Here is a 12,868-nt window from a genome sequence, read left to right as displayed (position 1 = left end):
ATTTATTACACCCGAACTTGTCCTGCTCCGAAAAAAATGCTGTTAAATTAGACACCTTACTGCCAGTTTACCCGACACCTTTATGTTTATAAAACAACCGTATCGCATGCTAATGAATATTTTAACTGCAAAGCAGTGAATTAATTTAGGGAAATGCTCGTTAGCTGATGTCACCGTGCTGCCTGCAGAAGAAGGAAACATCTGGTTCTTGGTCCCGTCCGTGTCACCGTCCGGGCCTCCTGACATTTACCTTTACAGATGTGCCTGTTTGGTTAAATGGCTGTGACACACGGCGCGCTGCTTATAAGGCAGGCTGGTTTAAAGAGAAAATGGGAAGGCCTGATGACAGAGACAACACAGGCGTTTGTGCAGCTGTTTTACCGTGATGGATCTATTATCCAGCCATTACAAGATAAATGATCGATCCCTCCCACCGTCACACCCCCCCTGCACCTTCTGCAAAATTGAAATGAGAACAGAAAGGAGGAGCGGGGGACGGGGGGGGGGGGGGGGGTAGTATGATCAGGGGGCTAGGTGAGATGCCCATTAATTTAAGAGGAAAAGGAGGGAGGAGGAAGAGAGCAGGAGCGAAGGGAGGATAGGCCGACCCCGCGCTGTGCCATCAATCAACAAGGCGCACGTTGTCTCTGGCGTGATGACCCAGCACTCTCTGCCTCTCTGCCACCCTAATTAGAATTCATAGCAAAATAGATGCAAGGAAACGGTTTGGGCCCCTTCATAATTTTATAGGAAATTTATTGTTATTAGAAGAACCATTTGCTTAGTGTGATTTTTCCATTACCGGCTTGTCACGCAGGGTAGATAATATGGTCGGGGAGGGGGAGGCGGTGTATGAACTCCTTAGATTGGGGTGTCAGTTTTGTTGATGGTGCATGTAGTTTACCTTGGAGCTGTGTCTAATGGGGGAAGTTGGTTGGAGAATGCACAAAGCCTTGCAGCAGGATACACATGCTCAGAAACAGTGCTCCCTGTAATAGCCTTAGAGACAGCAGAGGCCTTGGGAGAGTAAAAATACACGGCGCCGGTACATGCTGAATATATACAGTACGTGTATTATAATTGACTGCTTTGAGTGTGTTTATCTACAGCCTCAAGCTGCTGTGAAGCTACTTTAACATGGAGATGTACATCAGTCCCTGAAAACACTATTTTATTGGAACTACTTTCTATTAGAACCCTATAAAAGCGGTGAGTGGAAGTGGACGTAGTTGTGACGTCACCCATTGGTTTGTGGACTGCGGTTTTGAAGCCTCGAGTTCGGCATTTTGTCCGTCGCCATCTTGGCTTTTTGCAACCAGTAAACAGGAAGTGACCATATTTGGACTGAGGAGGAGTGATGTAGAGACGCCGTATACGTCTCTGGTTGAGACCTGTCAATCACAGTAGCCCCGCCCTAAAGCATCCCCTGCTTTATGGTCTGTTTGACTCTAAATGGACCATAATGTACTAAATGAACATCATGCTGTATTGAAGAAGACTTGAAACTAGAGATTGAGACCATAAACTCATGTTTACAATGTTTACTGAGGTAATAAATCAAGAGAGAAGTAGAGTCATTTTCTCATAGACTTCTATACAACCGGAGGAGTCGCCCCCTGGTGGACACTAGAGAGAATGCAGCTTTAAGACGCTTCTTAATTTGACTGTTTGAGTAATATAGTATTCACCAGGTCCATGAAATTGTCACACTTGCTTATTTAGGGTCAAAATGTCTGCTGTGAAAAATGTCTCTAGAGGTGAGAATTGACTGTTATTTCTGTGTAATTTTGCTGAACTCATCTAATCCACGTTTTCTACTCGAACCAACAGAAAACGATATCGTGTACAGCGTCTCTCTGCTCGAGTTGGTTTCTCCCCGATTGATCCAGATATTTACAGAAACTGAATACAGTTTATTTTCCAAAGAAAGACGGCACTATTCCTTTCCCTGAAACATTACGTATCCTGCTAGACACAAACAGAATAGATAAAGAAGACTCATTACAGGCAGCTTTAGGCTACTGTGATGTTTGTACTCATCATGACATAAACTGCATGTCCTCACATTAATATTACTAATGGATGCAGAGGCAGTGCCAGTGTACATAATTGCAAATCTCCATTCAGGTGATACTTACAAATCTGATTATTTATTTAATGTTCTTAGTAGATGACGAGATGTGTTGGCTGTCAGTAGATAAGCACTCGGTTGTAGTTTATTAGGTACACCTAGCTGAAACTAATGCAGCCTAGAACAACGATGAATGTTCATTCAACATGTTGATTCAACTGGAGGATCATTTAGGAGGACGTAGTTTGTGGTGCTGATGAACTATAATGCATTATACAGAGATGTATTTCTGTTATTTAGCCCGCTCTCATTGATATAAATGGGTTGGACATAATATTACAAACACCGCTCACTAAGACGCAACGTAATTTAACAAAACGCAGCCTCCAGAAACCTCTCTGAAACTGGTATGATAATGAGACCGTTGCTGGATCTGCAGAACCTGTGAGTGTCTTTGTTAACGTGTGACCTTCTGTGTGTCACTAGAGGAATGTAACTTCATACATCAGAGTGAAACCATAACATGTAGCTGTTTGATCCTCCAGTGATCCGTTCAGCAGTATTAGTGTGAGAACGTCACTCGGTTTTAAGGTCTGGATTTCTCAGAGAATCTACAGACAGCAGCCGTGCACACACACACACATTTCATACACACACACACACACACACAATCAATGCAGGCTCATGACAATGCTGATGGGTAAATGCACCGGGTCCCCACAGGGCCACCGGGGGCCAGAAGGCTTTAATTGGGAAGAGCAGATTCTGCTGCCTCTCTCTTCTTCTTCTTCTTCTTCTTCTTCTTCACCCTCGCCTGCCCAAGATAATGGTGTTTGCATATTAATACGCCGCCATGTCACTCAGTCTCACAGACAGTCGTGCGTTCGTGTGTGTGTGTGTGTTTGTGTGTGTGTGTGTTTTGTACCTGAGAAAAAAATATATAATTTACAGGAAGAATATGAGAACCACTCGTTGATGGATTTCTTTCGTCGTGTAAAATAAGTGAGTTAAAACTTTAAGCGCTTCCTTCTAATTATCAGCTAACTACTCGGAGGCTGAACTGTGTGTATTGTAATCAAAGCGGTAAATTGGTATTTTCTAAGTGCTATAATAGTGTTGTTTTCTTTACCTTGGTCATATCTGTGAACCAGCTTTTTATTCCTCTAGAGTCTTTATATTACAGCGTTTTTTAAGAGATAAAGTATTTGTTCAGTTTGTCAAACAGAACTGCTTCACATCCTTTAAACTTCCATTAAGTGTTAATGCTGGAGAGAAATAAACACAAAACAGCAGCGTTTCCCTCACGAGTCGGCTCCCCTCTCTGTTCTTCTTCCTCGTTCTCTGCAGCTGGTGGCCGGCAGTGTGGTGGTGGCCTTTGAGGAGGTGTGTCCGGACCGCATCGACCTGATCCACAAGAACTACAGAAAGCTGTGTAACCTGCTGGTGGATGTGGAGGAGTGGGGCCAGGTGGTCATCATTTCCATGCTGACGCGCTACGCCAGGACGCAGTTCACCAGTCCCTGGAAGGAGGTGAGGCGACTAAAACCAGAGCAGACCCAGACCCATAAAGTGGCAATATACCGTATATGTTTACTTCTTATATTTAGCTCACTATAACCCGCTGAAAAACACTGTTTTTAGTGTGATGTATTGTGACTCTTTTGTGCGTCAGGGGGCCATGTTTGACGAGAACAACGAGAAGGCGTTCTATGAGTCCGACTCCGAGGAGAAGAAAGACCAGACGGAGGCAAAGCCTTACACCATGGATCCAGATCACAGACTGCTGCTCAGGAACACCAAACCTCTGCTGCAGAGCAGGAACACGGCTGTGAGTTAGCAGGACACTTAAACACAGACACACACAGTCGAGCCATTAGGATCAGGTGTGTGTGTGTGTGTGTGTGTGTGTGTGTGTGTGTGTGTGTGTGTGTGTGTGTGTGTGTGTGTGTGTGTGTGTGTGTGTGTGTGTGTGTGTGTGTGTGTGTGTGTGTGTGTGTGTGTGTGTGTGTGTGTGTGTGTGTGTGTGTGTGTGTGTGTGTGTGTGTGTGTGTGTGTGTGTGCTGCTTTTTAAGCTGTCCGGAGGTATGAACATCGATCAAGGGCTCCGCTCGTATCTCAGCTCTGCCTCAGAGATAAAAGCTACACTAAAACTAGTTTAGTCCCGTATGGTCGTATAAACACTTTAAAACTCTCTTCCCCAGCAGTGATGCATTACAAGACACCTTTCCATACACAAATGCAACGCGCACACCTGGACACACATATAAAAACAGGATAATGCACACACACACACACACACACACACATACCCGCTGTAGTGCAGGAAAATAAAAGCGATAACAAACATAGTGAGTGCAGATCTCCATCACCCTGGAGCCTCAAGGTCTCTGTCGCTGTGTAGCAGCGGCAGGAAAAATGCTCCCAAATGAAAGTGTTGATTAAAATGTGACACTCGACAACACGATAACGTCCTCCATCTTCATATAGATGAACCCTCTCGTTCTGCCTGCAACAATGGACACACGTCCGCCTGCTATTTAATGCCCCGCTGAAAAATCACCTTCATCGAGTCGTCGTGTCGTGGGCGCCTTTTGTAGAGGAATGCATGTGAAGGAATTTTATTTCAGCTCGGATAGACGGGCAGAAAAGAAACCAATGGTGGTGTAATAATAACAGTAATAATAATAATAATAGAGCACTTTTAGGGATGTATAAAAAACATAAAATCAAGTAAAAGTTGACTAAAAAGCAAAAACACAACCTACAAGCAGCGGTGGAATTTAACTAAGTACATTTATTCTGAGTTACTTTAGTATTTCCATTTTATGAAACTTTATACTTCTCCTCCACTACATCTCAGAGACTTTTACTGGTAGTAGAGTATTTATACAGAGTAGTATTAGTACATTTACATCAGTAAAAGATATGAATACTTCCTCCACCACTGCCTACGAGCTGTAAAATGTTTTTCAGAGGGATTAGACTATGTTCTGACTGTGTTGGTGTGTTCTAGGTGGTGATGTCTGTCGCTCAGCTCTATTGGCATTTGGCTCCTCGGCATGAAGTCAACATTGTCACCAAGTCGCTGGTTCGACTACTAAGAAGCCACAGGTAATGCAAAAACACATCAAATATATACATATATGAATGCTGCCTTCTCCTGAGTGAGCTCTGATGACTGACCATCTTTTGACACAGAGTTCACGTTGTCGACGTCTGAATGTTTTCTCTCTCTCGTGCACAGAGAGGTTCAGTACATCGTGCTGCAGAATATCGCCACGATGTCCATCCAGAGGAAGGTAAGTCTGCTCGTGGACAGCAGGACTCTAATGGTGCCGTGACGCTCTGACGCAGGCTCCTCTAATAACATGAGTTCTCTCCAAACAGGGGATGTTTGAGCCCTTCATGAAGAGTTTCTATGTGAGATCTACAGACGCTACGCACATCAAAACACTGAAGGTAAATACTATCACATATGATGAATGAGGGTCAATAAGATTTTGAGCTTGTGAAATGATGTTTAGAAAATAATTTCACACCTTATGGTTGCGTATTATCCTCTTTAAACCTGTGGGGGGAAACAAGCTGCAGGATAATTTCAGGTTTGTAGACAACAGATTGGTTGTGGTAGAATAAAATGCATGAATTATATCAACTGTGAAGTTACACAAAGAACTGCTGTTATGAACTGAGTACAGATTCAGAACTGCACGAAACTCTTCTTCCATCGTGACACCGAAGTTACTCTTACATTTAAGTTAAATGTACAAAACCGAGGCTGAACGTGGAACAGTTCAGCTTTATGGAAGCAATACAGCTAAAGTAACGTTTATGGAAGAGTGTGGACATTTTATTAACGCTCCCCTGTGGTTCTTGTAGCTGGAGATCCTGACCAACCTGGCCAATGAAGCCAACATCTCCACTATCCTGAGGGAGTTTCAGGTTTGTGTTTAGTCAACCTTGAGAAAATGGCATTACTCTTCCTGTGTGTGACTTTTAACCAGTTTTCCTTTCCTCACCCTCCTTCAGACCTACGTGAAGAGCCAGGACAAGGCGTTCGCAGCAGCCACCATTCAAGCCATCGGCCGGTGTGCCACCAACATCACCGAGGTGACCGACACTTGTCTCAACGGTCTGGTGCTGCTGCTTTCCAACAGAGACGGTAAAAAGCCTTCACTGACTACAGATATCTCAGTGTTTGCCTTCCTCTGTATATTATAGCGATAGTTCAGATCTTTCTGAAGTGGGGTTGAATGAAGTACTTATACATAAGTCAGTGTATTACTGCAGTAGATGGCGGTCGGCACGCCCACAGTTTGGAGAATCGGTACAGAAGCTAAGGGGTCAGCAGCAAAGCGTGTTTTAGACACCTAAACTCTCTATCAGTTTGTGTGTCTGTATTTAGAATATTTAGCTGTCAGAGAGCCCTTTCAGACGGGGACCTGAAGCCGTTATCTTTGGCCTCACAGAACATGCGAGTTGCTGCCTCGATCGGTTAGTTTGTTTGTGTTATTGTGTGACTTTTCTGAATCCAAACCTAAAACACCAAAGTCACAAAATATCACAAACAAACTAACCAATCGAGGCAGCGGTACACCAGCAACTCTCGTTTTTAGCGAGGTTAAAATGACTGTTTTTGTCCAAGGAGTCTTGTGGCTTTGAAGAGAGCACCTCTCCTCATACGTACCTCACACTACCCCGCTTCAAAACATCCAAACTCTCCCTTCATGGTGCTGTGATTGTCTGTCTTTCTCTGAGAACTTCCTGTCTTGTCTTTGCAGAGACGGTGGTGGCGGAGAGCGTGGTGGTGATCAAGAAGTTGCTTCAGACTCAGCCCACCCAGCACAGTGAGATCATCAAACACATGGCCAAGCTCTTCGACAACATCACGGTGCGTTTCATCCTTGTATCATTCAACACGAGAGTTTAGACGGGACCAAATGCTCAAACGTGTTATGCTTGTAATCTGACTAACTGTTGTATTTGTCCCCTGAACTTGCAGGTCTCCATGGCTCGAGCCAGCATCCTGTGGCTGATGGGCGAGTACTGCGACAGGGTGCCAAAAATTGCCCCCGATGTGCTCCGTAAGATGGCGAAGACTTTCACGGCAGAGGAGGACATCGTCAAGCTGCAGACGGTCAACCTAGCAGCCAAACTCTACCTGACCAACTCCAAGCAGGTACATTAAATACCAAGAGACATTTTAATGTGTTCACCCGAACATTGAGCAGATATGGTGCTGCAGTCACGCTACTGATGTCCGCAATTAGCATTTGCATGATTAAGTATTAAAAAAGATTCCTGTTATCTAAATATGGATTTCATTTTTATTTCACAAGACACGGCGATGTCTCGGAGCTAAATGTTCACACTTCTGCAACCTCGGAGCTAAATGCTCAGTTTAAATACGGAGCCGTGAACGAGACAGCTTTAACGTAATGGAGCATCTCCGAGCGCCGCTCTGTGTTTACAGGCCCATTCGCTGTGATGGGGGTGATTTTGGCCCCTGAGCCGGGTTTATGAGCCCAGACGCTGCCTCCTCAAACGAGCACATCATTACACCTCCTGCTCCTCGTAATGTGTCGGCGGAGGAGAGAGAAGGAGACGCAAAAGACAATTCAGGGTTCTGATGCTGCTGTTTTCATGTCTGCCTGAATATACTGTATATGTCACTGCAAGTCCTCCGTCTTTATGTTTTGGGCCAGAGGAAGAGTGGACCAAAATGTGTGAATGAATGATTTATTGATTTTTGGGCATAGGGACGAGTATTGTTGATTTAATGAGATTTTTTACTTTAAGCAAACAATGACCACTTAGAGTAACTTACAATCACATGACGATGCATGATAAAGAAGGTTAGAATTATAATACTTTAAAGCATTATGGATATTTATGAGGGCTTATATCTGTATACCATACAGTGTTATAAGCAGATTATAAATATGTTTATAATGCTTCATGGACATGGGCGTCATAGAAAGTGTGTGTAATGTAGTGAAGTTGTAGTTTTTTGAGGAATTAAATGCTGCAGCTAAAATGTCGATCTATTCTTCTTTAAAGAGATTTCTTTCTGCTCTACTGAATCAGTTTCATAAACAACCGATCTTTTATCGCTGTCCCCCCCCCCCCCGCAGCAGACTAAGCTGCTGACCCAGTACATCCTGAACCTCGGCAAATACGACCAGAGCTACGACATCAGAGACCGAACCCGCTTCATAAGGCAGCTCATAGTGCCCAACGAGAAGAGCGGCGCCCTCAACAAGTACGCCCGGCGCATCCTGCTGGCCCCCAAACCGGCCCCGGTGCTCGAGTCCGCCTTCAAAGGTACTTCATACACCCACCTGTTATTCTTATCCTAGCACATATTAAATCCTCTAAATAGGTTGAATATTTCAGATTGAATACCTTTCCTCCCCTGTTTGGTAATCCATCTAAAGCCCATCACTGAATCCACATTAGCTGGACCTCTATTTCACATTTATTTCCACTCGTATGTAAAGTTGATTCAGGCGGCGGTTTTATTATTCTGGTGTGTCTGTCTCTCTGAAGGGCAGTTAGGTCAGACCCCTTTACCTTGGACTAATGAGATGGGTAAATTATTGAGCTAAAGCTAACCTTTTTCAGACACTCGGAGGAAAAAAAGATCTCCCTCATTTAGCTGTCTCCTCTCTCTCTCTCTCTCTCTCTCTCTCTCTCTCTCTCTCTCTCCTCTCTCCTCTCTCCTCTCTCCTCTCTCCTCTCTCCTCTCTCCTCTCTCCCTCCTTGACAAAAGGGACAGAAACTGCCTCCCACAACATTAGAATTCAGAGGCGGTTTGCACCGACTGGATGTTTATGGAAAGCGCTAACCACCCCTGTCATTCTTAATATTCACAACTGAACGCTATTTTTTCTCTTTTTGGTTTGCAAAGCACAGTTTTTAGAGCACACCTCCCAAAGGCACAGACACTGATTATCTTCCTGCGTTAGGGAGGGAGAGAGGGAATGTGTGTTTATGTGCACGATAAAACAGAGAGCTGATATTAGCATCATGTGGATGCATCTTCTATTAAAGATCTCTAAATGTAAACCGTGACATTAAGCCACTGGGTCCAGACTTGGGTGACTTTGAATCATCTTCTATTTGCTGAAACTTTTAGTTTATTTTCCGTTTCTTTAAAATGACCTCCCCTCTTGCCTTTCACCTCTCTCGTTGTTTGTCAGATCGAGACCGTTTCCAGCTGGGCAGTCTCTCCCACAGCATCAACAGTAAAGCCGCCGGATACCAGGAGCTCTCCGACTGGCCAGCTGTTGCTCCTGACCAGTCTGTGAGGAACGTGGAGGTCATTGAGCCAGTAAGAAGTCCACCTTCCTGACACACTAACAATCAGGGTTTTACTTATTCTACTGATTCTCACCACGTTCTCTCTCCGTGTCTCTCATTATGCCTGACAAACATTAATGAGGCGACACTAGGGCTTCACAATATATCTTTTCAGCATCTTATTTAATTGTGCCCGACAGCTTTTGAGTAACTTTGCTGAAAGCGACCAGCTGTTTTAGGGAGTTATTAGTGACCCAGATTTAAAGATGTACTTCTTCAGAAATATAGAATAACAGAACATTGAAATGTAAAACACACAGTATAAAATACACAAAGAGGACGTAGCAATGACAACAATAAACAGAAATGTACAAATTAACGGATCGAATGATTAGTGGGCCAAAGAGGCCGGAGAATGAAGATGCGTCTTTAGTCCAACCTTTCAAACCTGCCGGTGGGTTTTGGGGTTCAGAGGTTTATCTCTGAGGTTTCTTTGCTCGTGACTTGACATACGAGGTGAGGTCGGTTAGCTCACAGACGAGACGGCGTCTGAACTTAGACCAGAGATCATAACTTCAGGTTTGGAGCTGAAGCTGAAGGAAATGTTGAGCCTAGACTCAGAAGAGTTAAAGAAGACCTCAACGCTTTAGTGTGTAGTTTGACTGACGAGAAGCCTGATGCACTATTCTATTCTGCACACTTATATTACTACTTATGTTTGAACAAGACCTTCACTGTGTGTGTGTGTGTGTGTGTGTGTGTGTGTGTGTGTGTGTGTGTGTGTGTGTGTGTGTGTGTGTGTGTGTGTGTGTGTGTGTGTGTGTGTGTGTGTGTGTGTGTGTGTGTGTGTGTGTGTGTGTGTGTGTGTGTGTGTGTGTGTGTGTGAGGTTTAAGAACAAAAATTACAAAATCTAAAGAGCTTTGTTTTTCAGTGAGGGATATTATTGATTCTCTTTTTTTCTCCGAGCACCAGCTTTATAATCGTTACTTTGTGGCAGCTAATGGGGATCCAAATACAACAATAAAGCAGAACACACGACCACTTTATTCCTAGTTTTTAATATAAGGTTAATTTATCAGAAACGATATCTGGTAACGTGGGAAATCTGTGTTGTCCTGATTGACTTCATTGAGTTAATTGACTTATTCTATTACCTCTTAGTGAAGCGATTGAGAGGTGTTCATATCCACTATAACGTCTACATGCTTCACTCTTTGCTTTGTGTGAACAGTTGAGTCTGTAAGCAAATCAGTTTTCTTCACATTAAACAACAACAAAGCAAAAAACTATTGATCAACACCACTGAATAACTTCTTTGAATGATTTGACTTAATTGACCCTCACTTCCCTCTGCTATTTCTGATCAGGTGCAAGAGTGGGCACCGTTAGTTGGGAAGACCAAGAAACCCAAATCCACTGAGAAGTTCTACTCGGACGATGAAGAGGAGAAAGAAGAGGAGAAAGAAGAGGAAGGATCAGAGAGCAGTGAAGGCAGCAGCAGCAGCAGCAGCAGCAGCAGCAGCAGTGAAGGTTTGTCTTTGTGTTTTTGTCTGACAGATAGATGAACGTCGTGCTGTTAGTGAGTTAAAGTTACAATCCTTAAGATTTCTGCTTGATTTGACACCGGTGGTCACTGATGGTAACGGCAGGTACAGTTTAACACTACATGTCCCAGAATTCAAAGCAGCAAACACTCAGAGAGCAGCTACTTTGTGTAGTTCTATTGATGTGATTTATAGTCTTTCACAAAAAAGCACATAGGAGTTGTTTGCCTTGCTGAGGATTTTACTTGAAGATAAAATTACAAACAGTAATGCTGGATTGTGTGCATGCCAAATTTTTTTGTTTGAATCCTGGGTTAGAGTGGCGTACCCCGCCACCACCAATGAAAACTACTAGAAGTGATTACAGAATGTAAATACATTTAAGGGCTTTTGCCGACCGTAAAAGTGCTCAAAAAACAGGGTCGGATTTTGTGAAAATACGAGACTCATAACTTGACCGGGCTGATGTTTGACGTCTGTACAGAGTCGGGCAGCGAGAGTGAGGAGCAAAGCAGCGAAGAGTCGGACAAGAGCTCCAGCGATTCTGGAAAGAGCTCCAGCGGATCTGGAAAGAGCTCCAGTGAGTCTGAATCCGAACAAAAGAAGAAGAAAAAGACCAAGAAGGCACCGAAGAAGAATGGCAAGACGACTGCTGCTTTCAGGTACAGTTTAACTCCTGAAAGCATCACTTTTCTTCCCCGTGTGTCCAGATGTTACCCGTTTCTGTCCCTTCTTACCTCTTTAACTAATTAGGTGTGTGTGTGTGTGTGTGTGTGTGTGTGTGTGTGTGTGTGTGTGTGTGTGTGTGTGTGTGTGTGTGTGTGTGTGTGTGTGTGTGTGTGTGTGTGTGTGTGTGTGTGATCAGTGCTTTGCTGCATCAATAAGCTCAAACCTCCATCTGTTCACAGCTTCAGCCGTTTTTATAATCTACATGACAGCCCACCTTCTGTCATGTTACTCCTTTCAGCACTTCGTTCATTACGTTTGTCAGGAGAAATCTGACATCGTGCAGGATTTGGATTCTTATACTTGCACCGACAGAAAGGAGACATTTAAGGGTTGGTTCAGATTTACCAAAATAACACGAGCAAACACACAGATCAAGGCAGCGGTAGACCAACAACCCCCGTGTTCTGCGAGGAAAAAATGACTGTTTTGTCAAAGGAGTCTAGTGGCAAGAGAGCATCGATAACGGCTTCAGATAACGGCTTCAGACGGCTTTACAGAAAGTAAAGCTGTGAAAATATTCAAATATAGCTTACACTTTAACTGATATTTAGGTGTCTAAAATATGTTTTTTGCTCAGCCAAACTGTCCGACATCGACTGCTGCCGACAGATAAGAAGCCGTACAAACACTTAAAAAAATACAAACGAGCCCTTTAAATACAGTATTTGAGGGAATGTACTTAGTTAGGTAATATAGTAATATAGGTAACAAATACATTGGAAATTTGGGAATTAAAATGACAAAAAGAACTCCTAAATCTTAGGCAACACAACTAGATGTTGCTAGAAAACCCAAATAAAGAAAGCTTTGAATTAAGGCTGGAATATATGAAGAAAATCAAATATCACGATATTTTTGACCAAATACCTCGATACAGATATTGCGACGATATTGAAGCGATTTTTGACATCAGTAATGTGGTTAAAGGCAAATAATAGAAGCTAGAACAGTTTGGTAAGTTCATAATATGACGACATTTTACTGTGATGCAGCCTTTGAAATCAGAAAAAGACAAAACTTAAGACAATATCTAGTCGAATATCACGATATCGATATAAAATCTATATATTGTGTATATATATATATATACACCTTCTCGCTCTATCTCTCACACACAGAGAGATACATCAAACTGGCAGAGCTGCTAGAATATCGTTAGCGTGAGTTCCATTAACAAGCTAATCAAGGAGAATCTTCCTCCAGTAGCGTAACCCACATTTA

General features: G+C 43.3%; 1 protein-coding gene across 5 annotated transcripts in view; it reads left to right on the top strand.

The window, feature by feature from the left end:
- Positions 1-12,868, top strand: part of ap3b1a (adaptor related protein complex 3 subunit beta 1a) — a 49,223-nt gene that overhangs the window by 12,519 nt on the left and 23,836 nt on the right. For 3 of the 5 annotated variants that reach the window (XM_076079690.1, XM_076079855.1, XM_076079525.1), the window contains 13 exons: positions 3,419-3,601; positions 3,744-3,899; positions 5,085-5,182; positions 5,316-5,370; positions 5,459-5,530; positions 5,951-6,013; positions 6,101-6,233; positions 6,853-6,962; positions 7,074-7,250; positions 8,206-8,395; positions 9,274-9,404; positions 10,742-10,904; positions 11,403-11,580. In XM_076079690.1, the coding sequence (XP_075935805.1) occupies positions 3,419-3,601; positions 3,744-3,899; positions 5,085-5,182; positions 5,316-5,370; positions 5,459-5,530; positions 5,951-6,013; positions 6,101-6,233; positions 6,853-6,962; positions 7,074-7,250; positions 8,206-8,395; positions 9,274-9,404; positions 10,742-10,904; positions 11,403-11,580 (1,709 nt within the window). The remainder of the gene's footprint in view (positions 1-3,418; positions 3,602-3,743; positions 3,900-5,084; positions 5,183-5,315; positions 5,371-5,458; positions 5,531-5,950; positions 6,014-6,100; positions 6,234-6,852; positions 6,963-7,073; positions 7,251-8,205; positions 8,396-9,273; positions 9,405-10,741; positions 10,905-11,402; positions 11,581-12,868) is intronic. The other 2 variants (XM_076079776.1, XM_076079609.1) reach the window with 1 other exon arrangement.

Source organism: Anarhichas minor, unplaced genomic scaffold (genome assembly GCF_050575085.1).
Source record: "Anarhichas minor isolate MPS153535 unplaced genomic scaffold, ASM5057508v1 ptg000002l, whole genome shotgun sequence".
Lineage (NCBI taxonomy): Eukaryota > Metazoa > Chordata > Actinopteri > Perciformes > Anarhichadidae > Anarhichas > Anarhichas minor.
The sequence above is the reverse complement of the archived record's forward strand: the minus strand, read 5'-3'. Positions and strand labels throughout refer to the sequence as shown.